At 45.1% G+C, this 27,893-nt stretch overlaps 1 protein-coding gene across 1 annotated transcript; it reads left to right on the top strand.

Moving 5' to 3' along the window:
• Positions 1–687: 687 nt before the first annotated feature.
• On the top strand, positions 688–27,043 carry igf2r (insulin-like growth factor 2 receptor). Its single transcript, XM_053444784.1, has 51 exons — positions 688–842; positions 2,688–2,827; positions 7,366–7,484; positions 8,073–8,171; positions 8,643–8,775; positions 9,158–9,269; positions 9,380–9,488; positions 9,559–9,718; positions 10,444–10,633; positions 10,913–11,016; positions 11,230–11,394; positions 11,682–11,825; positions 12,029–12,184; positions 12,332–12,469; positions 12,612–12,759; positions 12,903–13,071; positions 13,160–13,275; positions 13,397–13,547; positions 13,657–13,833; positions 13,925–14,020; positions 14,136–14,237; positions 14,337–14,499; positions 14,601–14,777; positions 14,983–15,129; positions 15,217–15,395; positions 15,545–15,632; positions 15,753–15,962; positions 16,062–16,192; positions 16,418–16,521; positions 16,937–17,070; positions 17,328–17,524; positions 17,642–17,768; positions 17,935–18,066; positions 18,530–18,689; positions 18,831–18,939; positions 19,187–19,268; positions 19,351–19,484; positions 19,589–19,738; positions 19,812–19,967; positions 20,110–20,320; positions 20,795–20,947; positions 21,370–21,604; positions 21,720–21,856; positions 21,967–22,084; positions 22,554–22,700; positions 22,816–23,000; positions 23,088–23,274; positions 23,354–23,509; positions 23,592–23,661; positions 23,735–24,001; positions 24,091–27,043. The coding sequence occupies exons 1-51, from the start codon at positions 688–690 to the stop codon at positions 24,247–24,249; spliced, it is 7,488 nt and encodes a 2,495-aa protein (XP_053300759.1). The 3' UTR covers positions 24,250–27,043.
• The last annotated feature ends 850 nt before the right edge of the window (positions 27,044–27,893 follow it).

The following is a 27,893-nucleotide window of genomic DNA, read 5'->3' as shown; positions in this document are numbered from 1 at the left end:
TTGCTTGATTATGCAAAAAACAGATGAACTACCTGAAAACTTGGTAGAAGTATTTGGTATGTGTCAGGGCACTTCTCCTGATGTAAAGTATTTAAATATAAAGTATTTAAATATAAAGTATTTAAATATAAAGTATTTAAATACAAAGTGCTCATTCTAGGGTAAAGATTTAGATATAACACATTGTACAATTTAAATAAAACACAGTAGTGAGAACATCACTAGGAATATTGTATATTAAATATCTGCCAATAGATCCTTTTCACCTGAGTCTTACACGCTGGACGTTCAACATCTGGATCACATCTGGGCCAAAACAGTTTGGAGTCATTCCTCAACATCTGGTGTAAGAAGCTCAGAACTCGTCAGAAACTCATAGAGCAGATGTATATTTTATGTCTGGTGCATATTATTCAACACTGTTCTTCTTTCTGCTCCTTTTCATTCAAGGTTTGAGATTCAGTGTTTATATTTATTTTCTTTGGTCGATGAATGAGATTAATCACCAGAGTTCGTGGGAGAGTGGAGTTCTCCCGGGGCGCGTGAACGCAGCGCCTGTCACCGTCATGTGATGTCCTGTCATGTGATGCGCTCACTTCCTACTGACTGGGAATCGAACTCACGCACTCTGCTGTATCATGTCGTCCCGCTGAGGCTCGGCTCGCACGCTCCCCCCCCGCAGACAGCATGTTTCCTCCTCGGTGTTCCTCCGGCCGGCGCCCCCCCCTCGGCCCGGCCCTGTGGCTGCTGGCCTGTGCGGGCTGCCTGCTGGCCCGGTCCGGAGCCCAGGAGGCGGGCAGCTCCGGCTCCAGCAGCAGCCTGTGGTACCAGGATCTGTGCAGGTAACAACAACAACAACACAACACCTGAGACACAAACCCTGCAGCGACACAACACAGCACACACAGAACAGCTGTGTCTCCTCAGCTCGTCCACCTCGGAACTGTGTGTGTGTCTGTGTGTGTGTGGATCCTCGTGTAATTTAGTGTGTTTTTAATCTTCTTCTGGTCAGACACTCGGTACCACACAACACAACACAACACAACACGGTTTCATGTTAAACGTGGCTCCTACACAACCATTCGGCGTCTTGTTCCGGTCACAACACACACTCGCTCGTTAGTTTAGTTCCGGTCAAAGATGTGAAGCATCAGCGGGGTGAAGGGGAAGTGTTAGCGGGCTAACACACCGATAAACACCGCTCTTATCTCCCAATCAGTCGACACCCATTAATCAACGGGACCAGATTTGAATGGAAACCATTTAAATTAAATCATCTTCTGATTGAATAAGTCAAAGGTTATTTTTTTGTGTTTTTATAATTTTATCAAGCTAATGTGTAGCCTCGCTCCCCGCGGCTAACATGACATGTTAGCTGTCATGCACCAGCTAATGCTAACAACTGTTAGCAGGGTTAAATTACACGCTTTTCAAAGGGACCCTGGTAAAGCATATATGTATTTATTTGTGTACATTCACTTATACTTGTACTTTACTCGAGTTTTAATACAATTATGCTTTTACTGCTCAAAGGGAATTATTGTATTATTACTCTTGTACATTTATTTGACAATTTAAGTTCCTAGTTCCCTTTGTTTACTAAAAGCTGGAGCTACTATGTAAGCACATGATAAGATCAAACTCTATTATTCATTGTCACGGCAGCAAGAGTCTGAAATAAGAATCAGTGAGTAATAATACTTACAAGTAAGAAAGATATAAAACATATAGAAACATATTAATGGAATAAAATCTATTATATACACAGTAAAGACAAGGAAAAGATATGTAAAGTGTGAGAGTTTGTTCAGTGTTGTGCTCGGACAGAATGAATGTTGCACAGTTAAAAGAGTTAAACCAGAGTTAAAGTCCATAATGGGTGCGTTTAGTTCTACTGGGAGCTGAGCTGGTTGTTGCTCTGTGGCAGAAGGAGCTACACCAGTGCTGTGATGGTGTCCTGCAGTGGGTGGGGCACGGCAATAACAGTACTTCTACTGTGTTGTTCTAAGGACTTTTATTTTGTGTTCTAAGGACTTTTACTTTGTGTTCTAAGGACTTTTACTTTGGTAAGGGATCTGAGTACCTGTTCCACGACTGCTCTGTGTTGTCGTTTCATTTCAACCTGAACAATGAGTCGGTTGAATTCAGGCGTTATCCTTCTTAACCGAGCTCTGTTCTCGCTGCTGCTGTTCAAATATTGACGCAGCGGTGTGGCAGAGACCAGGAGCTGTGAATTCAATGCTCATGTAAGGAGGCTGCTGACAAACAGAAACAGTTCACAACACATGTCTGACAGGTTTTAATCTGACATATGCAGGTTATTTATTTACAGTTCTGTGGTAAACACGTCCCCTGCAACAGTCAATAAATATGAAACTCAAATCTTCAGGCACTTTCTGTTTATTTCCTCAACCTAAAAAAAAAAAGGAACTGTAGTTGTTGCAAGTGAAAAAGTTTTTGTCTCTAACTAAGTCAGAACAGTCTTATTCCTGATTTCCCTGCAGATCACATTTAGTTCAAACATATTTAAAATCTGTGTTTCACCTGCTATTCTCGTATTAGATGGTAAAATAAATATATCCCCCTTATTGTTACTCTTGTTGACTGCTCTGTAAATCAGTGAAGCAACAATCCTGTGTTTGATCTCATCTCTCATCCTCTGTTTTCTCTTTGTCCTTGTGTCGCAGTTATAAATGGGAAGCTAACGACGGCGTTAACAAAGTGAGCTACACGTTGAAGCTGTGCGAGTCTTCCCCCCCGACCAGCTGCGGCCCCAGCGCCGCCGTCTGCGCCCTGGACCTCGTCTCCAACACCAAACAGTCTGTGGGTGAGTGCAGCCAAGAGGAAAAAACTGTGTTCATGGTTCATGTTTTTGCATTTGCATCACGTTCTTCTGTCAAACAGGTGTTGTGGCATCGTCTCTGTGAGTTAAACGCTAGAGAAGGAACTGTGGTCGGAAAAAGTTTGAGCAAGATGTTTGACAGTTTCTCCTCAGGTGCTGTAAGAGTTCGTTTTCTGAAGTGATCAGAGAGCTGTGGTTTTATAAGTAGCTGGTGAAGTGAAGCCTCTGTGGTTTCAAGTGTGTCAGCTGACGCTCCGTCTCACAAGATCCACGGCGAGATTGTTTTGATAGAACTTGACTAGTTGTGGCTGAAACTTGAATTCTTGAGACATAACCGCTTCATTGCTCCATTTTTTTGTCTCAACTTCTCACGTTGGGCAATTCTAGAATCATCTTTGTGTAACGGGAGGAAGTAGAAAGCGTTTGTTCATCTTTATTTAGCTGCGGAGTCTGAACTGGTCGAGCGTTTGTATCGACAGGAGCTCAATGCTCCAAATGATGTCATCAGAGCAGGATGACAGTGTTCATATCTGGGATCTCTGCTTCATGTCTGGCTGCTGGGATCAGATGGATCCTTGTTTACACTGCATGTCTGTTGATTAGAGCTTCTGGCTGTTCAGAGACGCTGATAAAACCACGTGGATGTTGAGTCACTCACATCATTAAATAACAAGAAGTTCAAAGTCCTGTCACCTGTTTTCTTTGTCATGGTGACTCTTGGAGGATAAGAGTAGCCCGAGTAAAAGTTTGCTAATAAAAGTTTAAACTTTGCATCGCTGCCGTCTTTCACACTTTTCAAACTCTTCTTGTCTTTTCTGTACTTTGGACGTAACTCACTGCCTCTTGTGTAAAGATACAGATTTCAGGTTTAAAATACAGCTCTGCAGGAGTCACCTTCGACCCCAGCTGAGACATGTGATGAAAGATGATATAAGACATATGATATCAAAGAAAACATGAGTTCCCCCCACCCCCTCTTTGAATGTTCATTATTTAAAGATATGCTTCTGCACATTCACATGATGCATGCATATTTGATTTTTAATCATTTCTGAGACCATGTGTGGATGGATATACGGCTGCAGCTAATGCATATATTGATTATTGGTTTTGTAAGTATGTGAGAAGGATGATCTCTCAGATTTTTGCCTCTCAGCTCATCGATGACTCATCTCAGGAACAGAAGAGACATTATTTTTGGGATTGTTAATATCAAGCAGCTCATAAATCCTGAGTGCTGAGGTCAGACGCGATTTGTATCAATAAACCAGACAGGATAACACACAGCTCATATTTTTACATGACAGGAATATTCACATCAATATTCACATCAAGAAGAATCTAGGACAGTTTTTGGAGAGTTATCTTTTTCACGTTTGTCTTTGTTCTTCTTTCTGAGCCAAACACCAGCTTCCTGTTAATAAGTTGTTGTCTCTTCTTGAGTGTGTTAACATTGTGTATCATTTATTGCTCAGTCACACTCGACTTCCAGTGAACAAAGACGGTCCTGATCGCAGTTTAATAACCTGAACGTAAATCGATTTAAACTTAATCTAAAGCAGCAGCCCTGTCTCTCTGAATGGAAGCTCCTTGCTCCTGTAAACTAATTCAAACTGATTTAAAGTCGGGGACATTCCCAGATTGTCTTTAATTTGTACCTGAAGATATCATATATATTTGAAACCTGGTCTGACTGGGACGACTGGGGCAGTTTCTCAGTTTCAGCCACGTCACTTTCTTTGCTCTAAAGAAGACGTGCTGCCAGACGGAGTTATTTCCAACTCCCACAACAACAACAACAACTTGTCCTGCAGACCGGAGCCGTGACCTTCCCCCGGTGACAAATGGGTGTTGGGTCGCTCTCTGTCAGAAGACGAGCGTCATCTGACTCTGATTTCCGAGCGTGACAAAACACTGTGTCTCTCACTAAAGGCTCTGAACTGGGTTTTGTGTTGCAGGCTCCTGTGGACGGTACAGTTTGTGTCCAGGGTTTGTACTTTTAGGATTTCCTCATCAAGTTTGAGTCTATTTTCACTCAAGAGGAAGATCACATTTAGAACGTGTGTTGAAGCAGTGTGGTCAGATGGACTTTAATCACACGTCGTGACTTATCACATGACTCAGGAACGCACCGCGAAGCATAAAAGCTCGAGGACACCAGTAGACTCACACATCTCCCACTCTGCTCTGGTTCTGTTGGCTGAAGTTAAAGCTTTGTTCGTGCTCTGTGGTCCGAGACCAGACGTGGTCGGTCCTCTCACTTTGACATTCACGTCTCACGTGGTTCCTCAAATCGAAATCTGTCCTCTGATGTAATGTGAGGACAGTTGTCTGTTTTTAGATTTGTTTTATTACCTCCACCGAGGACGTTATGTTTTCAATCCTTACTCATATCCTGGGGAATAATTAATTTATCTTGAAGAAGAAAAATCAGGCATATTTAGAGGACTGATATCTTCTGTGCAATTTGGTGCAGATCCAAATAAAAATCAGGATCTTGTGAATTTAATGTAGTTTGTAATTAAACTATTTGTTTTTAAGTGTTCAAGACAGTTTTCAGGTCAAACTCCCAGTCAAACCTATATGGATCTATTTGTTTACTGATTGTCTTGAAGGTTAATCATTGATCAAACGTTCCAACCTGTTGACCTGGTAAATATCGTAAAAATAAAAAGTCATCATCAGAATATATAATATAGTTTTTATATCTTCAAACTTTGTTCCTCGTCACGAACCTGCTGCGAACTTCTGGAGGTCAGCTGACTCCCACAGTGTCGTCTGGTGCTGCAGCCGTTTTCAGTTCAATCTAATCTACTGTACAACACCTGCTGGTCTTCAAACAGTGGACAGACACAGATAGAGACCAGCTGGTGAAGAGACGTGAACATCAGGCTGATAAAGATCCAGATGTTTCCACCAGGAGTCAGAGAAACTTCTAAACTTCAGACCTGAACAGGATGGAGAAGACTGGTCTTTAAATTAGCTTTTTATGTTGTCTAAACAAATAAATTAATGCAAGTTTTTTAAATATTCAGCTGGTAGTAGTTTTGTAGTTTTCCTGAAGCGAATGTGCAGTAGAGTAATAAAGTAATAATCTTTCAATATTCAGTTTCAAAAGAGATAACAATCAATCCACTGTCATGATTTCCTGTTCAGATAGAAACTCTTTGTGAATATGAGAAACTGGTGAAGTGGTGCAGAGCTCTGCCAACAGCTTGTTGTGTTTTCGATGTTAGTAGGTCACAGTGTTGCCCAGTCACATTCCATCATGGTGTCATTTTGAGAGGGAGTAGATAACACACACACACACACTCACACGTTCAGACGCGCACACAACTTTCTCTTCAGCCGCCTTCAGAGGAAAAACTAAATACCACATTTACCGAAGAAATGAGAGGTCAAGTATTTCTGTGGAAGATTTTGAATTGAACAGAGACATGTAAATGTAAAGGACAGTAATAACTTAATTTATTAAACACAGACACTTTGAGGCAGTTAATTATAAAAGGGCTTAATGTGCATTTTCAATTTGTATAATAAGTATAAACCTGCAGCCGCTAAGATCTTTAGGAAGAAAGCAGCAAACCATCAATACTCAAACCCTTAAACTTCCCTTATTTCTCCTCAAACAGTCTTAACTATATGGACGACACAAAGAAAACCCAGTTTGGATCCACTGTGTCCCAGTATAATTGAAGGAAATGTTTACGACAAAGAAATCACTCTCTATCAGCAGTGTGCACGGTTTGAATTAATTTAAACTGTTCACACTTAAAGCAGCTTTAAGAGGTGAAAATAAACAAAAGTTTTACATATTGATATTAAGTGTATACAGTACACCCAGTTAAACACAATTTTTAAAACAATTTCCACTTGATTGATGTGTGCAGGGAAGCAAATGGACGTAAAAACAAACTAGAAAAGAATGACCACATGTAGCATGAAGAGTCAAATCAATATCCCAATAGTTGTTATGGTTCGTTTTTCTTGTCTTGTGATAAACTTCCTGGAATAAGGAAACTGATTATTCATTCTTATTTACACTTTTCTCATTGTTGATGCAGCATGTGAGCGAATCCCAGTTTCACATCTACACATCAGCTTCTCTCATAGAGTTTAGTCTGACCTCTGTGACCCACTGAGTTTATTTAGTGGCAAATCAAGTCCGGGGCTTCATACTGGACAGTTCCCACAGCGGTCCCATGATGAATGGACAGGGTGTACTGGGAGCATCAGGATATTAAAGCACAGAGGTTGATGTTGTGTGTTTGTTTGAGTTTTCAGGTCAGAAGACAGATTTTATTATCGGTCAGTAGCACACAGGGGTATCCAGTCTGAGAGAGGGAGGCTTCTTTCAAATCGAAATAACCGTGAAACGTCTTTATTTTAATCTGTGTGTTTCCGTCCACAGCCATAAAATATTAAAATTAATAAGTTTCCTCATGTATGTTGAAGACAAAAGGCTTTAAACACGTTTTTTGAATGTTCTGTGTTTGACTGTGTTCCTCTGTCTTGATGTCCAGGTGAGCTGTCGCTGCAGAGGCTCTCTGGCGCCGTGCTGGATTTCAACAGCACAACGAAATGTCCAGGAAACAAAAACAACATTCAGACGAGCATCAGCTTCCAGTGCGGCAAGACCATGGTGAGACGGGTCAGAATCACCACATGAAACAAAACATGTCGCCCCTTAGCCAAACTGAAACTAAGATAGAACCCCTCCCAATATCTCTGAGCTTTCATTTAACTCAACCGAAGTGATGATGAACTTTTTCTGTCAATGGAACAAACAACCTTCGAAATGAAGTTAACTGTTTGGTGTTTATTCGCTGCAATGAGGGGAAGAGAAGCTCAGAATGGAAATAACCCCCTCTGCTCCAGTGGGTCTAACGTTAGTGGGACGGTGGTTTCTGAAGATGACTGAGAGGTGGGCTGACGGGGACGTGTCACTTCCTCTTGAGTTTCTGTTTCTGCAGAAGAGAGATCTTCAGTTCACACAGAGAGAAGTGAAACCGAATGAAACGTTAAAAAAAACTCATGTTTAACGATTATTAGAAGATTTGAGGGGTCAATGGCAGATCAGCTGTAATAAGCCTCAGCAGAAATGGGCCACGGCTGAAAAGCTTTTAAATAAATCAACGTTTTTGTATTTTCTTAAAAAAACAACAACCTTTAAATTGATTTATATAATAGATTTGTATAATAATTATGTAATTTCAATGCCTCTGTGCAGGGGACCCCGGAGTTTGTTGCTGTGTCCCAGTGCGTCCACTACTTTGAGTGGAGGACGTTCAGCGCCTGCAAGAACGGCAAATTCAAGCCGCACAAAGAGGTAAGTGGTGGAACATGTGATTCTGAGGTCGACTCAGTCACGAGAGGGTTTCATGTGTAAGAAAGAACGAAACTGTGGCCGGATCTGTGAAGGTGTCGTGTGTGTGTGTCTGTGTGTGAGAGAGGATGAGTCAGGGAGGTGTTTAAGTGGAAACGCTCCTGTGAGGATGCATCGAGAATGAGACACACGTTCACCAGTGTAGAAGATCTAGTTAATCTGAGTTAAACACAGAATAATTGGAACATGTGAAATCCAGTGATGTGTGATTCATTGTGTGAAATTAATTAAATCTACATGTACATTCCTGAGGCAGATGAAATGTGACCTAGGGCTGCAGCAGTCTATTTAAGTAGTATTGAGTATTCCATCCATTCATCAAATGCTTATAAAATATCTTTGTTTAGCTAAATAGCAAAAGTAAATATGCAAAAGAGAAAAAAGGACTTAGCTCCTGTGTGTGTCTGTGTGTAGGTGCCCTGCTACGTGTTTGACTCCGATGGGAAGAAGCACGACCTGAACCCGCTGATCAAAGTGAACGATGGTTATCTGGTGGACGACGGAGACGACACCATCGACTTCTACATCAACATCTGCCGCAGTCTCAGTGAGTGACAGGTGGAGGGAGGAGTACAGGATCTAGTGGATGGACGATGGAGATAACTGTGTTCTGGTTTTATCACTTTTCAAACAAGTTCAAAGTTAAACTCTGTCCGTCTGTATTCAAGACTTTAAAAAAATAGGTCAGAGCCTTTTATCGTGCTGCATATAAACCTGAATTTGATATAATAGTGTTCCTTCCACCACTCTGACAATCTGTTTAAATTACACCTAAAAGTCTGTTTTGATATCTTAAGAAATCAAACCATCAGTGTAAATATGTGATTAAATATGATATAATGTCTAATCATCATTCCCGTGAGTCACTAGCATCAAGGACCTTCTGCAGGAGCTTTACCTCCATCATCTCTTCTCTCCTCCTCTTTCAGACCAAGCAGATAAACCCTGTCCCGAGGGCTCGGCAGCTTGTCTGGTCACCAGTCAGGGCTCCTTCAGCATGGGCTCTCCCACCAAACCACTGGAACTGGTGGACAGCGACAGGTGACCTCCGAGTGAACGAGCACACATCCAAACTTCTGTCTCTTAAAGATCTGTTAAAGAACCTTTCCAAACAGAAGATTAATCATTTTCTTCCCCCTCGTCTCTTCAAGTCTGAGGTTGCAGTACGAAGTGAGCGCTGGTTCGACTCCTCCTGAAATCTGCAAGGGACACAGTCCTGCCGTCAGCATCACGCTCATCTGTCCGTCCAGCAGACATTCAGTAAGCACCGCTCATTCACGTGTTCCTCCATCCTCTTGTTGGAGTTATTAACTGATGTCTGCTCCCACAGGGCAGTCCTCCTAAGATGACGGCGGAGTCTCACTGCCGCTACGAGGTGGAGTGGGTGACGGAGTACGCTTGTCACAGAGACTATCTGGAGAGCGCCAGCTGCAAACTGACCAGTGACCAGCACGACATCTCTATAGACCTGACTCCTCTCACTCTGAGCTGTGAGTCATTCTCTTGTCTTCCTCTCGTTCCTGAAGAATGAGAAGTTTCTTGTTTCTATCGGCAGAAAACAAACACTCCTGTTTCTTTCATGTTCTCCACAATCACATATTTAACCTCCAAGCTCATTGGCTGTTGCTTCTATTATCCCAGTTAGAGGAAGTAACTTCATGAGTATATTATTCTGACCTTCCTGATTTGTGACAGCTCATTGAAGCTAGAAATAGAAAAACACCCTTTTCCACTTTTAGCCCCAGTTCATGAGCAAAGATATGAGATGAAGCCGACTCAGGTTATTGCTCAACCGGACGTCTGCTGGTGTTGATGTGAATCTCTGAGGTCTTTAAAGGAATCGATCCACATTGTATTGAAGATCGATACCAAACGATTCATCTCATCTGTGTAAATCCCATTAATACACATTAATACACAAGTGTTTTGTACAGATTGAGAAAAATCTGTTCCAGGACATTAATATATTCAGTCGACAAAACTAAATACCAAACTATTCCTTTAGGTTAATTAAGTTTTATACCACAATGTTAAATTAATCTGTGTTTTGCTCTTTTCAGGATGAGAAAAGAATTAGACGTATGGCTCTGTACTAAATCAGATTAATCAAATCAATATTCAAATTAAACAATCATACTCAATCAGATATTGAGAATTGTAGTAAGATGATGATGATGATCCTCCTCCTCCTCCTCTGTTGTTTTGTGTGCTGCAGCCTCTGACCCGCAGTACTACGCACATTCTGATGCCAGTGACGGGTCTGAAAACTACGTGTACTACCTGAGCGTGTGTGGACAGATCCTCAACAAGGAGTGTGGTGACGGGCCGTTCATATCCTCCTGCCAGGTGAAGAAGAGCCCGCCCATGAGCAAAGTGGCTGGAAGGAACAAGAACCAGACGTTACGGTAATGTGTGTGTTTATTTGTGTGTGTGTATCTGTGTGTGTGACTGTGTGCGTGTCTTTGTGTGTGAGTGTTGTTCATGCTGAGTCTGCACAGATTTGTCTTTTTGACTTAGATCTAATAAAGATTGATTCCTGCACATGACTTTTACACTTTATGTGAAACTTCTTCTATTTGTGATTTGAATGAAATTAAAATGATAAAGTTCGTATCAGTTTCAGATTTTCTATCAGTTGTTTAGAGTTGAGGTTCAAATCTTTTCTTCTCTTTTCTCCTCTGCAGTTATTCAGATGGAGATCTGACTCTGATCTACCCAGACGGGGACAGTTGCTCCTCTGGCTTACAGAGAATGACCATCATCAACTTCGAGTGCAGCAACAATGCATGTGAGACTCTTTATATCGTCTTCTATATTCTGTGGAAGGGCTTGACCCACTGATGTCACCTGGTGGTGAAATTAAGAACTACACGTCTCAAAGGGTTTTTCTTAAATTAAGTTTCTCTGCTCCTGACTGAATCGTTCTGTAAAATCCAGATCGTTCATTTCACCGGTGATTCAACTTATTCTTCCTCGTTCTGGTTTCCTTGTTTTTCCGCAGCCAACGGCGGCCGAGGGAATCCCGTGTTTGCCGGAGAGACGGACTGCACCTACTACTTTGACTGGGAGACGTCCTTCGCCTGTGTGAAGGAAAAGGAGGATCTGCTGTGTCGGGTCAGAGATGGACACAAACACTACGACCTCTCACCTCTCACACGATACCCTGGTGAGCGTCACAGGCTTTCTGACGGGAGGAGTTCAAATTTAAATATTAGTATTCTTCAAATTGATTTTTTTTTACTTCTGCTACACTGAAGATTCGCAGTATAATTGTCTTTTTGCCAATATTTAAGTTCTACCTCTGATATCTTGACCTTTGATTATGTATTTGTTGTAATGTTCTAGAGAAAAGTCTGTTTGTGTCTCCAACAACCAAATGATTGTTTCCCACTTCACTCCCACTGACTCAACCACTAACTGAACCTTCCTCCCTGTCGTCTCTTGTGGCTCCAGAGACAGACGACAGTGGGAACTGGGAGGCGGTGGACGCCAACTCTCCAAAGCCGGACTCACGCTTCTACCTGAACGTCTGTCACAAAGTCGTCCAGACAGGAGGAGCCGTCGGCTGCCCGGTGAACTCCTCCATCTGTGTCGTGGGTAAGAGACGCTCAGTCTTCATCACACAGTGTCTGAGGAGAACCTCAGGAAGAATCTAAATTTAAATAATTGTGCCTCTTTCTACCTTGATTTTCAGATTCAAAACAAATTCTAACCTTCAGAGTGGCTCAAAAACAAATGAGAATTATTGTAATCTTGTTAGTTTATATGTAACCTGATGAGTGTGTGTCTGTCTCCTCCAGATAAGGAGCATGGGCCCATCAGCCTGGGAAGCTTCCTCTCGTCGCCCCAGAAGACAAAAATAGGGAACGACATCCAACTGGTTTATACTGATGGGAGTTTCTGCGTCAATAAAAAGACCCGGATCCAAACTATCCTGACCCTCAAGTGCAAACCAGGTCGGTCCCACAAAGAGAGAAGTGTCCGTGTGTCCTGCTTTGTGTCTTTCCCTGTGATATATGTGTGTTTGTGTTGTTGATTCACTCTGTTGCTCTTTCCTCCTCCTCTTCCTCCTCCTCTTCCTCCTCCTCCTCGTCCTCCTGCAGGAGATCTCGAGAGCGCTCCCGTCCTTCGCAGTGTCTCCAACGACGGGTGTGTGTACGAGTTGGAGTGGTACACTGCCGCCGCCTGTGTGCTCTCGAAAACTCAGGGAGACAACTGCAAGGTGGAGGATCCTCAGGCTGGTAAGACACACAAACACACACACACACACACACACAGAGACACACACACACACACACCTGAAGAGGAAATTCACTTTGTTTTGAATGCTCAGCTGGTTTAACACCTCCTGAGAACTCCTCTTTAACGTTTGCTTCTCCGCAGGCTTCTCTTTCGACTTGTCGCCTCTCTCTAAAAATGGCAGCTTCTACAACCTGACCAGTGGAAACTACGACTACTACATCAACGTGTGTGGCCCCGTCAAAGCTGCCGACTGTCCGGGGAAGGCCGGAGCGTGCCAGGTTGAAAAGAGGTGAGAGATAATCTATAAGTTGAAGATGAACTTGCAAACACTGATCTTTATATAAGAATTAACTTCCTACAGCGATCTTCTATTCTCTTCTTCTCATGGATATTATGACTTAAGCCTCAATATGTTTTTTTCTTGCTCTGCAGTTCGTGGAATCTCGGGGATGCAAACGCTCATCTGTCGTATTACGACGGCCTGATCCAGTTGTCGTACACCAACGGCTCCCAGTACAACAACAAGGAACACACACTCAGATCCACGGTCATCTCCTTCCTCTGCGATCCAGAAGCAGGAGCTGGAAACCCCGAGTTCCAGGTCACTTCCTCTTTTCCTTTCATTGCGTAAACCGTGTGTGTGATCCTTCTTGATGTTTGATAAATTGAATTTGATTTTGTGAATCCAGGCCGAAGACAAGTACACGTATAACTTCCGCTGGTACACATCCTACGCATGTCCCGAAAGGCCCCACGAGTGTTTGGTGACAGATCCCAACACCTTTGAGCAGTACGACTTATCCAGGTAAAGCATTTGCCAACAAACACAAACACAAACTACAAATAACACACATTTCTTAATACCAGCAAACCCCCCCCCCCCCCCCCCCCCCCCACCCAACAACTTTTCCTCTTCTTGTTTCCAGCCTGTCTCGCTCCAGCACCAGTGACAACTGGCAGCCCATGGATTTGTCCAACCAGAAGAAGTACTACATCAACATTTGCCGGCCGATCAACGCTGTGCCCGGCTGCGACCGCCACGCGTCCGCCTGCCAGATGAAGTTCGTGTCCAAGCAGGTCTGTAACCGCTTTATTCAGATTCAGCTCCAAGTTATACAAACTGAGTGATCTCTGTGGGGTCTCTGATATGAAAATGATATATCATCTTCCCCTCCTCTGTCCTCAGGGCTCCAGGAAGGAGGTTGTGTCCATCAGCAACATGGGGATTTCCAAGGGAGGCCCGATCATCGAGGGGCGGGACCGGCTGCTGCTGGAGTTCACAGACGGATCCGTGTGCATGTCTGACGGCCAAAAGCTCACATACACCACCCGCATCCACCTGGTCTGCTCCCGGGGGGCTGGGGTAAGTGATGGAGGTCAGACCGTGAAGTGGAACACAGCCTGTTTGTGAGCGGTGTGTAACTGTGTGTTTGTGTGTGTCCCTCGCTGTGCAGTCGACCGGCCCACGGTTCCTCATGATCCAGAACTGTACGGCCAACTTCATGTGGGAGACCCCGGCAGCCTGCGCCATCAGAACCACCAAGAACAATGTGAGTTCACCGACATGTCAACATGACTCCAGTCTCTCCTCCGACTGTTAATCTCCACATTTTAACATTATTTGAATAATTTAAATAATGCTAAAATGTCTTCTCTGTATCTCAGAGCTGTGCTGTAACAGACCCCAACACCGGCTTTGAGTTCAACCTGCAGCTTCTGGCTTCAGAGACGGGATACAAGACGACTGCAAACGGGAAGGACTTCCTGGTAATACTCACAAACACTCTGTCAACAGGAAATAAGCTCTCACTGCTAGTTTAATGTTTTACTGGTTTTTAAGACTCTCTGCCTTTCGCCACCCTGCAGGTGAACATCTGTGCAGAGGTGGCACAGTGCGGAGCTGGCATGGCCGGCTGTGAGCTGGAGGAGGGGCATCCCTCCAGCCCAGTGGGGGTGGAGAAGTCCCTCCAGTACTCCACCGATGGGCTGCTCCAACTCACGTACAAGGGGCCGCTGGACGATCCCACAGGTAACCAGCACTGGAGATCAGTCCAACACTTAGAGAGGGGTCGTCTTCGTTTTATGAGATATTAAAAATGATTCCCTCTCTGATTTCTATTTTCCCTTCAGCGAGTCGAGACACGTTCACCATTAATTTCGTGTGTGATCAGAACTCTCACCCGGGCTCGTTGAAGCTGGTGCGAGAGGGATTGAACTCGCTGGCCACCCACGGGGTCCACGACGTCCTCTTCGAGTTCTCCACCGCTCTGGCCTGTGTCCCTGCTCCAGTGGACTGCCAGTTCAGTGGTATGGACACACTCACACTCACACACACAGACACACACAGACACACACACACAGTTTCATTGATGTTTGTAATGGAAACTACCTCTTGATAGTATTTTAAATGTGAAACAAGTTAAAGAATGAGATGATGTGTAAATATACAATCCCCGGCCTTCATACACTTGTACACTGTGTAATTCTACCTCTCTGTCCCCCCCCCCCCCAGATACTCAGGGTAATAAGTACGACCTGAGTCACCTGACCCGGGACGGAGACGACAGCCCCTGGGTCGCCATCGACACAGACTCGGTCAAATCGCGCAGCTTTTACATCAACGTGTGCAAACCTCTGCCTCCGGTGAACAAGTGTCCAAGTGAGTCCACGTCCGCTGCTGCACCGGCCGTCTGTTTGATCCTTTGCGATTTCTTTTTTAACAACAAGTCTCGTCTTCTCTCTCCAGTCGGCCCGTTGGGAGCCTGCGGTGTGATCGATGGTAAAAGTTACAACCTGGGATACGTGCTGTCGACTCCACAGGTGGCAGAGGACGGCTCCATCAGCGTCCTCTATCAGAACGGAGACCTGTGTGGAGCCGCCTCCCGATACTCCACACGCATCATCCTGCAGTGTGACGACAAACCGGTGAGGGACACAAGACAAACTGGATTTATGAAGCTTTTTAAAACCTTTTGAAATATGACAATCAAAGGATATAAAATATATATTTAAAGAAAATAAATCACTGACAACGTGGCGGTTGAATTCATATTTTTGTGTGTGTGAATTTCCAGGGCTCCCCCATGTTCGACCGTAAAGATGGTTGTGAATACGTCTTCATCTGGAGGACGTCTGAGGCCTGTCCCATCAGGAAGTCTCAAGGTGAAAACACCTGTTCCAAGTCGTGAGACAAGTTTAAACACTAAAACTTCTGCTGTTGGATGATTTATGCAGAAAAACAAACCTGGAGATAATAGATTTCTTTGGTTATTGTCCGTCCAGGTGATCTGTGTCGGGTTCGTGACCCAAAGAGCGGCTACGAGTTTGACCTGAGCTCTCTGAAGGGACGTGATTACCCCGTGAGGAGCGGACAGTACATCTACCACCTGTCTGTCTGTGACGGGCTGCAGAGAGGCGTCTGCACCAAGAAAGACACCGGCAGCGAGACAGTGTCCTCCTGTCAGGCGGACGGAGACAAGCACATGATTGCAGGTTCGGGATTGTTCTAATCTTTCATCGAGTGTTTGAGTTGTCGTCCTTGTATTTATCTCTTTTGTGTGTTTTCACGTGTGTGTGTGTGTGTTCGTGCAGGAATGGCAAACCAGATTCTGAGCTATGTGGGAGACCAGCTGATCCTGAACTACACCAACGGAGACACCTGTCATAAGATTTACCAAAGATCCACAGAGATCTACTTCTCCTGCCACCCCGACAGACATCCGGTGAGTTGGACTCAGAGACAAACTCAAAAAGATAAATGCATAACAGACAAAACACACAACCCCCTTAGAGGAGGTAAACATCTGCTGATACATGACACTGATGTAAATGTGAGTGTCTTTCTTTAAAATACAGAAATGCCTCCCAGCTTGTTAATCAAAAAGTCGCCTTATTGTGTTTGTATGTGTGTGTGTCTGTGTGTGTCTGTGTGTGTTTCACGCGTCCAGGGAGCGCCACAGTTCATCAAGGAGACTCCAGACTGCACCTACCTGTTCAGCTGGCCCACCGCTCTGGCCTGCGTCCCATTCAAAACCACCAGCTGCTCCTACAAGTAACAATCCTCCTCCTCCTTACTCCTGCACCTCCTTACTCCTTACTCCTCCTCCTTACTCCTCCTTCTCCTTACTCCTCCTCCTTACTCCTCCTCCTCCCTCCCTTTTTCTAGGAGTATTTATTTCTTATATGTACCTGTTCACTTTACACTCACATAGCTTCATGTCAGACAGTTTAAACTAGTAAATTGCAAATAGCATTTATTATCTACAATAATTTAAGTACCATTAGCAACATAAACCAGTTTAAATATTATTGGAACAAAGTTATCCTTATTGTGGCAACAATTCTGTAAAAATATTGAATTGCTGTAAAGGCTGATGCTCATCCCTTCGGTTCAGAAATGTGTTTAAACCTTCATCGTGTGTGTGACACAGATTTTAAAGTCTGTGTTTTATCTGCTCTGTGCTCAGCGACGGTCAGGGCCACTCGTACGACCTCTCACCTCTGGCGTTGGACTCTGGGAACTGGGAGGTCGAGTCCTCGTCTGTGGACACGAGGAATCGATTCTACATCAACGTCTGCAGGACGCTGACTCAGCAGGGAGGTCTGTGCTCTTCATTCAGTAACCAGTGTAGCATCTAATCAGATTTTACTATGATTTACGCTTGGTCTGCTGTAGCTGCCATGATGACATGACGTTTTACCACAGCTCCACATTTAAAGCTTTACACCGGCACAATGCTTTTATTGTGAAAAGTTCTCGGAAGTGGCAGGGCTTCATTTTCTTCTCTGTGGTTCAATAGCAACAAGTTACATTCTAGAAAATCAATCCACTAAAAATCCACTTTCACCTCGCGGCAGGTTCCTGGAAGTGTCCCTCCAGTGCAGCGTCCTGCATGAAGGTGGGACAGGACTATGTGAGTCTGGGGCAGGTGGAGTCCGGTCCCACGTGGGACGGAAACGTCCTGAAGCTGCAGTACAGCAGTGGACAGGTCTGTCCCGATGGACAGCGCAACAGGACGAGCATCGTCCGCTTCAAGTGCGACAAAGACCGAGTGGTGAGGGAAACTCTGTGCACGTCTCCGCTGTCTTAACGGAGCTGGAGCCTGTTTTTATGGCACAAATACAATGTGTTAATCTAAATAAAAAGTTAAATGTGTGTTTCTACCCCCCAGGACTCCCGGCCCACGATGATCTCTGCCCTTGAGGACTGTGTTTACACCTTCCTGTGGCTGACAGCTGCTGCCTGCCCTCTCAACAGCAGTGAGCACGACGACTGCAAGGTCACCAACCCAGCGACAGGTCAGTGACTCAACAGATGTTATAAACACTTATACCTGTTTATTAGTATATTTTAATCATTTGATAGTTTTTTGACGCTAGAAACTGTTAAAAAATGGGAAGTAAAATGTGCAGGAAGTTTTTTTTTTTTTTTAAGACCCTCAAATTTGAACCTCTCTCCCCCAAGGTCATCTGTTTGACTTGAGCGCCCTGACGAAGGAAGGCGGTTACACGGTCTACGATCTCCAGGATCAAAAAAAGATCATCCGCATGAATGTCTGTGGAAACATGGCCAACGCCGGCTGCAGCCCTGAAACCGGTTTGTACCTCCATCGGGTTCTCTCCTGGTTACTGTTTGGTCTCGCTCACGCACTTGGATGAGTTATGTAACCGAGACATGTGCGTCACGTCTGTTCTTCAAACTCTGTGCTCCTCAAATTATTGACTCCTCTTCTACCAGGAGGTGCAGCAGATGATGCACGGTTCACTGAGCAGCAGCCGAAAGCCCAGGCTGCACAATAGGGCTGAATAATCAACGATGGGAATGTTCATGAATTAATGCACATGAAGAAATATGACGGGATGCACATGCCAGATATTAATGAGTTGTTCATGCACCATAATTAGACACATTCATAGATATCAGTCGTCTATATATGTCCATCAAGCATCAGGATCCACGAGTTATTTCATCCGCCCCCGGATCTGGTTATTCTATAGAAACAAGGACTTGTACACCTGGACATTGTGTAGTTATCTGTGTGTGTGTGTTGTGTTTGCAGCCGTGTGCATCAAGGACACCAGCACAGCGGTGAGCGGCGGTCAGGTGAGCAGGAAGCTGTCGTACAGGGATCACGTCGTGGAGCTGACGTATGAAGGAGGAAGTCCGTGTCCGGCAAACCCCGAACTCAAACACAGCAGCATCATCCACTTCATCTGCAGGTCCGTCCTCAGCTGGGGTTTCTCTTTGGTTATCATCTGTCATCACTGTTCTCATTAATTATGATTTTTGACATCTAAAGCTGCTGGGATGTATCTCTCATGTTGACACTGAACTAAAGAATGAGTGTTGTGTCTCTGTAGACCACCGAACATGGGCTCAGCCTCAGAAGAGCCGGTCCTCATCAACTCGGATGCTGAGACCTGCACACACTTCTTCTCCTTCCACACACCGCTGATCTGTGAACAGCCTGTAAGTGTATGTGTGTGTGTGTTGGTCATACAGATGTTATTAACACTCCCTTAGTTGTGGATTTATGATTATGTCCAAACATTCAAGTGGAAAATGTGTGTGAAGTAGACGTGTGGGATTGTCTGTGACTCCTGTGATTCTTCAAACCTTGTTTACTTTTGGGTTTCTGAGGCTCAACAGCTGTTACTGTTCATCGAGTCCTGATCCTCGGTCTGATTCTTTTTCTCTTCCATCACTGATCTCTCAGGTGACGTGTTCGGTGCAGAACGGCTCTGCTCTGATAGATCTGACTCCTCTGATCCACGTCAATGGATATTACACAGCCACAGGTCAGTGAGCACAGGTTTACACTTTACCTCATTAGACGAACGGATGATTTACTGACGCTCTGTTTCTGTTTCTTCCTCTCAGATGAGGCGATGGGTCAAAAGGATGGAGCTTCAGACTTTTACATCAATGTCTGTGTTCCTCTGAACCCGATCCCCGGCGTCACCTGTCCTCCTGGATCTGCCGTCTGTGTGGATCCTGATGACGGACCACCGATGGTGAGGCCCACTATCAGATGTTGTCATAAAACAGAAAATGTCAGAAGACGTGTTTCTGTTTCCATCTCATCTCTCTGTGTCTCATCGTTCTCTCTCTCTTCAAGGATATCGGGCGAACGACCAAAGGGCCTGAGATCGACAGCGTCACCGGGGACGTGAACATCACCTACTACAGCTCCACCAGGTGTGAAGAGGACCCGTCCCAGAACTACTCTTCAACCATCATCTTCACCTGCCAGAGAGGCCTGGACCTGGTCAGTCTTATGAGAACAACTAATATGTTCTTCTGGTTCTGGAGGAGGTCACTGACCTTTGTTCTGTGTCCAGGGTTCTCCACGGATGCTCAAGCTGGAGTGCGTCTATCTGTTTACGTGGGCGACGCCTGTGGTCTGTCCTGACGCCACCAACACCAGCGGCTGCAAGCTCACCGACTCCCAGCTCAAGTTCACCTTTGACCTTTCGGGCCTTTCTGCTGAAGTCCAGGTGAGCTCCACCAAAATGAGGTTCCAGTGACTTTGAGTTCTTGTGGGTTTGAGGTGTTTTGTAAACTGGTAACTTCCCCCAGTGGCCTGTCTCTCCGACCACCTGTTGAACAAACCAGTGAAGCCAAGTCTTTGTGTTCTAGGTGCCAGGACTTTCCAGCATCTACCACGTCAGCGTGTGCGGCTCGGTGGCGGAGCCGGCCTGTAAGAGCAGCGCGGTCTGCCGAGTGACCGGCTCCGGCTCGGACACGCTGGCCTCCTCGTTCGGAATCAGCAAGGCCATGACCATGGACTACAAGCACGAGGAGCAGGCGGTGCTGATGCAGTACGGAGGAGGAGATCCCTGTCCGCCATGTGAGTCTGTTCAACTCACTGCAATCACCTCAGGAGGCTTTTAATCATCTCCAACTTCTCACAGGCGTAAAGAGTTTGTTAAAAACTTAGATAAAGTAAATGAATGCATGTAAAACCATTAACAGAATCATACGACTCAAGCTGATTTAAAAGGTAACACTTCAAATTAGAATTAGATTAATTGTGCAGGTCAATAAAAATACTTTTAAATTTGAGCTTTGTTCTTGTTCATGATAATCAACTGGACCATTTAAAGCAGATTAACACAGATGAACCTGGATGATGTCACATGTGCAGAACAGAGCCCACTTCCTGAAATGGACCATAGTGTCATGGCTGATATATTGATTCTTTGCACTAATATTTGTAAATGAATATAAATATATCTAATATTTCAATGAGGCGTCCTCACCTCATAAGATCTTGATTTGTGTGAAGCAACCAAACGAATAAACAAGTGTCTGTCTGTTGTAGTGACCTCTGAGGGTGAGGTGTGTGTGTTCCCCTTCATCCACATGAAGAAGTCGTACACAGAGTGCACCAAGGACGGGAGGACAGACGGCAGGAAGTGGTGCGCCTCCACCGCCAACTATGACACGGACAGGAAGTGGGGCTTCTGCACTGCAGGTGACAGAGAGGAGACAGAACCGGTCATTCAATCACATGATGCTTCCAAAACTTCACTTTGAACACGTGTAGGACTGAAGCTGGAGTGTGGAGCAGGCAGGGGAAATGAAATGACTTTAATTTGATGTGATGAAAGCTAAATATGAAATATGAATTCGTCTTTAGGGGCAAAACAAATGCTTTGGAGCTTTAGACGGCAAATATCTCGTCTTCCATTCAGCCAGAGTCAAACATCCTTCTGTTGCCTTGAAGGTTCCCTCAGTCGTATCATCCATCTTTTGATTATTAACTTGTTTTAAGTAAGAGTGTAAGTGTTGAATTTCTTCTTTATAGTTTGAAAGTGTTTTCTTATGTTTCCCTTCTCTCTCTCTCTATCTCTCTCTCTCTCTCTCTCTCGCTCTCTCTCTCTCTCTTTCTTCCAGCCTCGGCCAAACGTCAGTCGTCCATCTTGTTCACCTGTGACCAGTCGGCGGGCCACGGCTCTCCCCAGCTGGTCTCAGAGACGGCCGGTTGCTCCGTCACCTTCCAGTGGAAGACCAACGCGGTCTGTCCCCCGAGGAAGATGGAGTGCAAGCTGGTCAGCCAGCATCTGACCTTCGACCTCCGAGCCCTGTCCTCCCTCACCGAGCCCTGGAAGTTCAGCCACAAGGGAGATTCGTGAGTCCAGATATGTTTCCCATATTTGTTGGGACATTCGGAGGAACCTGCTTTACCCAGAGAACCTTTTCTCTATTTCCTGAATCCTGACTGTTTTAAATATGACTGTCCTCAGGTATTACATCAACCTGTGCCAGGGGATCCACGGTGGGTTACCAGCTTGTCCCGATGGAGCGACCGTGTGTCGACGCACGGCAGCAGGAGTGACTCGGACCCTGGGTCGAGTTTATACCCAGAAGATGAGCTACTCTGGTGGGTTGTAGAGTCAAAGGCTTTTCAATGGACCTGCACTCGTATGTGATGTTCCAACATGCGGGTCAAAGGTCGTGATCACGTCTGACACGTGGTTCCTCTCTCTGCAGATGGAAAGATCTCCGTCAGTTACTCAGCAGGAGACCATGTCTGTGATAACGGCGTGCAGGCGAAGACTGTGATCCAGCTGAGCTGTGGCTCCACTGTGGGACACCCAGCACTCATCAGGTAACACACACACACAGACAGACACACACACACCAGTGAAGCCAGTTAGATGATCACTTCTCCACATGTTCAGAATGTGTTTCATTTACCTCCAGTATTTGGTTTCTTAACGACTTCAGTATATGTGATGATGCAACATTACAACATTCATTGACTCTTTGATTCTGCTTTTCTAACTCACAGTTAACGACCTGTGACTTTAAAGTTCACGTTCTTAGGTTAAAGTTTAATTTAAGCTAAAACTTTATTCGTTCCTCAGTTGTCGTTATTCATAGAAGTGAGTTTTTCAAATTCAAACAACCTAAGAAAGAATGAGAAGTTCAATATATCGAGTTTGGAAGTTTAGTGAGTGTTACATGTCATTTTATTCTGAAATCGCACATGTTGAATGTCTCTCCCGTCCGTCTGTGTGTGTCTGTGTGTGTCTGTGTGTGTCTGTGTGTGTCTGTGTGTGTCTGTGTGTGTCCAGTGTGGACGAGGCGTCCTGTGAGTTTGTGTTTGGCTGGGAGACTCGCTCGGCGTGTGCGGTGAAGCAGCGTGCGGTGGAGATGGTGAACGGGACGATACAGGTTCCTGACACCGGGGCCAGTCTCAGCCTGGGATCCCTGTACTTCAGGTAACTGCTCATACTGGGTCGTTGTTGGTTTCATACTGGGCAGGGGGAATATTATATACTGTGGGATTGGTAAACGCACAACATGTAATTCACGTCACCCTCCTCTTCCTCTTAGCCAACACCAGGCGTCTGGAGACATCCGTCCCAACGGCGACCGATACATCTACCACATCCAGTTGTCCGGCATCACCAACAACTCACTGGGCAGCTGCCTGGGCGCCAACATCTGCCAGTTGAAGCTCAACACGGCCTACAGGCGCAGGATCGGCTCCTCCAGCAAAGCCAAGTACTACATTCAAGGTAATTCTGGTTTCCCCTCGTGGATCCATTTCTCCTCAGCCGCAGGAACGTAACATTTAATTTAACATTTCCACCTCGTGCCATCAGGAGGAAACCTGGACGTGATGGTTCCCTCGGAGTCGGCGTGTGGCCGCGAGAAAACCAAGATGGTGTCCTCCACCATCATGTTCCACTGCAACCCGGCGGCAGGCGTCGGGATCCCGGAGTTCATGCTGGAGACGGACGAATGCCAGTATCTGTTTGTGTGGCACACGGAGGCAGTGTGTGGTCTGACGTGAGTCCACTCGTCACACACCTTCTGAGAGCTGGTTCTTTGCTCCAGACCTCGTTAACTAACTGAAACCTTCCTGCAGAACCGTGGACGCGAAGTCGTACGCCGAGGACGAGGACGGCAGCGCGTCCAGAGCCGTCTCCAGGCGGAGCCAGGCCCTGGGGCTGCTGCTGAGCCTCCTGCTGGTGGGCGTGTCCGTCTGTCTGCTCGGGCTCCTGCTGCACAAGAGAGAGAGAAGGTGAGGACTCGATCCCATCATGTGACCGAGTGTCCTTCACTCCCGCAGACGACCACCTGACCTCCTTGTTCTCTTCTTGCAGGGAGCTGGTGATCCAGAAGGTCGCCGGCTGCTGCAGGAGAGGAAACCAGGTCGCGTACAAATACTCAAAGGTTTGTAAACACGAGCTTCCTCCTGGACACCGGTGGGATTCAGAGCTCGTACTCATTCCCTTCACGTCCTCAGGTCAACATCGATGATGAAGGGGGCGAGGAGGAGATGGAGTGGCTGATGGAGGAGCTGGACGCCCCCCCCACGTCCTCGTCCTCCCACCGGGGCCGGAGTCACCAGGGTAACGGTCACATCAGGACCAAGCCGGTGAACACGGACGCCCTCCGCTCCTTCACGCTGGACGAGCAGGAGGACGACAGCGAGGACGAGGTGCTGAGCGTCCCGGGGGTGCAGGTGATGAAGTCCAAGAACTCAGCGGCTCATCGCAGCATCTTCCTTCAGGTGAGTTCGGTCACTGCAGCTGATAATCCAGATCCTCACAGGGACGAGCTGAGGGACGGATTAACAAACTGTCTCCTCTCCGTCTCCAGGAGGAGAGTGACGAGGACCTGGTGGGACTCCTGGACGAGTCGGACCGGAAGAGGAAGAGCAACAAGCCACGCCCCTCGGGCCGCAGCCACGCCCACAACACGGCGTCCAACGTGAAGCGGGACGAGGACGACAGCGACGAGGACCTCCTCAGGGTGTGATGTCACCGCCTCACCCCGCCCCCCCGCCTCTGTCCCTCCTCCTCCGTCCTGTCTGAACTCTTCTCGCTCAGTGAATGTCTCCATCACAGCAACACAACAGAGAAAAACCCACAACATCTGGAAATCAGTTGTTTTTGTTTTGGACTGCACCTTCACTTTCCTCCTCAGTCCACAGCTCGTCCACCAATCAGCTCACGGCTCCTTATTTATTGATAGCTGATTATTTAAAGTGTCTTTTCACTTCCTTCAGTTCAGACTCCTCAAATCAACCCAGGGCACAAAAAACACCTTTTTGAAATGTATTGACTCTGCAGAGAGACACGTCAGGGAAAAGATTCAAGTGAAGATTAAATTATATTAAATTCTTGTATATTAGTGTTTTAAAGGAAAGGCTGTGCCGTCGCTTTTTGCACTTTACCGTAGCACTGAAGACCTGGAAGTGATCCTTTCTTTGCAGAGTGGGCGACAATACATTTACTACTTTGAGGGGTTGATTCACAGTTTGGGTTTTAAAATGACCTTTGGGAACTTTGGGGCCTTATGAAGAGAAAAATAAGACGAGATCTCGAGGATAACGTTGTAGTTGAGAGGAAAATCTGAATGTGAAGTTGATGTTTTAACTTTATTCTCTAAATCTCCGATGTTTCTTCTCTCGTGGCCGTAATAATCTGTAATCTGCGGTGAAACAGTGAAACTAAATCAAACGGCAGGATTCAGGTTCAGGTTTCAGGACGGAGGCCGAGGAGCCGTGTCCTCGTGTCCTCGTGTCCTCGTCTCTAAAGGGAAGGAAGACGCCCGCTTGTCTTTTCTCGCTGTTTACAGTTGCTATAATAGCAGATATCTTTTTCCTCTTTCTTTCCCCCGTGAAAAGAAAGCGTGATGCCTTCCTAAATGATGAATTTACTTTTGCGTCCTCATCAGTGAATCATCTCCAGCGACAGATTGATTTGTGAGACGTTGTACATAAGACGATAATGTTCAATAATAATGTGGGATTTTGTTTTTTCTGTTCTCGTTTGTCCTCACCGGTGAAATGCTCACACGTTTTGTTTTTATGATTATTTAAATGTCGGAGCTGATTTTCTGTCGGTGTCTCTGTTCTGTGTGGAACTAGCGACGGCCTTAAGTGTGAATGGACGGAGGGCGGAAGGTTTGAAAGTGAAACGTGAGATGTTAGTTTAGCTCGTGTTGGTTTTCTGAACTCCCGCTAAAGCCATATTCCTTCAGCCAACAACGCATGGAGGTAGTTTTCTTTATTTTTTTTTGTCCGCTTGCGCGCTCGTACACGAACGGCTCAGTTTCCATATCCAGGTCTGTGAAGGTGGACGTGTCAAACGTGAGGTTTGAACTCGGTAAAACCAAGTTTTGTGCTGAAATCTGTCCTTTGTTTTTGCCAAATGCATGAAATGATAACACAAAATGAAGAAGTTCAACATAAATATATCCAGACATATACATTTAACACCGTTTCTGCTTAATTATATCAGAACTTATGTTTCCTCAAAGGATCCAGGGCTCAGCTATTCAGGTTTAGTTATTTCATTGATTCCTAAATCACACACTGACTGCAGTGTGTCCTCATAGTGAAGAGGAGTGAACCTGCACAGTATAAACCATGGACTGGGAATAGGCCACCAGGGGGACATCAGGACGCTGGGGCTTCACTTTGTGGAGCCGTCATATCGTCCATCTTTATTTCCAGTGTTTGGTGTAAGCACAGAATCTCTGGTGGTTTTCATCAGGTGGAATCACACACTTACAATTTGAATTCACACGAACTCGGTGAAAGAAGTTGTGTAGATGAGGATGAAATGTGCGATGGTACGAAGGGCACGGGGTCAAATCTAAGTTATTAACAGACATTTGATGTCATCTCTAAAACATCTAATCAATCACCATTCAGGGTATTTCTAAAGCTTTATACGCAAATTTGTTAAACCCATTTTTGTAAAATGTCCAAAAACTCTGACAAAATAACACAAAAAAAGCTTTAGCATTATTAACATCAGTATTTTATAAGGATGAGTTTGGGTTGTGCCATAAGAGTGAAATTTAAAAACAAAAACATAAAACTTCATGTTTCAGTCCCTCTGCTGCAGGAAGTCACCGATGATTCACGATCACATTATGAAATAAATCTTTTTTTTTTCATATCTCGTTCTAAAATCTCACTCGTCCATGTTTTCTGTTAATAATCGTCCGGATCAGTCGAATGATTTTGCCGCTGATCTGAAGTTATTAAGTGTTTAACGGGTACGATTTCCAAACGCCAAAAAAAAAACAGAACTTAATATGATTGTCGAACAAACAGTTTAAAATGAAATTTAAGCCTATTGCTCTCAGAAGTTATTGTTTTAAAACATTTGTATTTATTCAACTTCACGATGTGGTGCCGGTGTTTTCCACTTTGTGACTCATCTCTCCTGAGGAGATATGGTAGCACTCCTCATCCTCTGATGTGTGAAGTCTTCTCCTCTCGTGAAGATGTGGACGGACGTTCTTCTGCTTGTTCTCTGATCGTCACTCCAGCAGAGACGTTTTGCTTTGTTTTGTTTTGTTTTGTTTTGTTTTGGAAAACTAACAACAACAAACTAGAAAAACGCCCACGAGATCTTTTCTGTGATGATTCTGGACGACGGGAGATTCTTGTTCTGTTTTTGTTTCGCTGTAAGTTCTGTTGTCTCATATGTTTTTTGTTTTGTTTTGTTTCAGCTCTTTGCCCGTTTTCCTATTTAAAAAGTGTAGATGTAAAAAAATATTGCATTATTTGAATAAATAAGAGATCTGCTGTTTATTACTGTTGTGGTTGATTTACTGTGTAAAATATGTGAAAATGAAGTGAGTTGACTTCAACGACTTCAATCTGGAATTTAATTAAATTGACTTGGACTCGACTCTGAGGACGTCTTAAGTCTCGAATGACATCAGACTTCAATAACTTAAGAGCTCACCTTGAATTCTAATCATTGGAATATCACACACCTCCAGACTCGACTTGGACTCCTCGAGGACAGTGGTTCTCAAAGTGTGGGGGGGGCATAAACTGCAGGCCTGGTCAGTGCTCACCCTCACTGAGACGACACCCTGCAGAGTTTGTGCGATTGCTCGTTTCCTCTATAGTTCAGATATTCATTGCTTTATAAACAGTCTTTTTAAAGTCTCACTCCTTCATTAGTAAAACCTTCCTGCACTGGCAGCCGGCCGATTCGTAGACTAATCTAAGGAGTAATTTGCTCCACCGTCTTTTCTAGAAAGTTCGTAGCCCCAAGAGCTAGCCTTCTAGCTAGCTAACCTCTTCCAACTGCAGCTAGCCCTTTTCTCCTTAGCACCGACCGTTACATCTTCAATCCTCCACCGTGTTGCAACAAATAAAACACCAGCACTTGAACACTATTCTGTGATGTCCCTGTCTACATTGTGTACTGTTCGTTTTGTTAGGAACCATTGCCCAGCACAGCCTTATTCATTATTCGTGTGCAAGTCACTCGCAGCCACACATACAAACACACTCACAAGACCACGACGTTGCAATTAGAACTTTATTAACATCACACACTGTATCAGCAAACAAACACAACTATGGACGAGTTTCTGATTCGTAAAAGAGGGCGGGGGGGGCCCAGCTACACCTAACCAGCTTTGGG

This window comes from Pleuronectes platessa, chromosome 17, assembly GCF_947347685.1.
Source record: "Pleuronectes platessa chromosome 17, fPlePla1.1, whole genome shotgun sequence".
NCBI lineage: Eukaryota > Metazoa > Chordata > Actinopteri > Pleuronectiformes > Pleuronectidae > Pleuronectes > Pleuronectes platessa.
This window is presented reverse-complemented; position numbering and strand designations above follow the sequence as displayed.

What these genes read in the sequence shown, in the direction of transcription:
- igf2r (XM_053444784.1), top strand. Translation starts at nt 688, where the DNA reads ATGTTTCCTCCTCGGTGTTCCTCCGGCCGGCGCCCCCCCCTCGGCCCG. An exon ending in GTCCGTCCAGCAGACATTCA is followed by an intron (nt 9,489 to 9,558) that starts GTAAGCACCGCT and finishes CTGCTCCCACAG; the next exon opens with GGCAGTCCTCCTAAGATGAC. An exon ending in ACCTCTCACACGATACCCTG is followed by an intron (nt 11,395 to 11,681) that starts GTGAGCGTCACA and finishes TTGTGGCTCCAG; the next exon opens with AGACAGACGACAGTGGGAAC.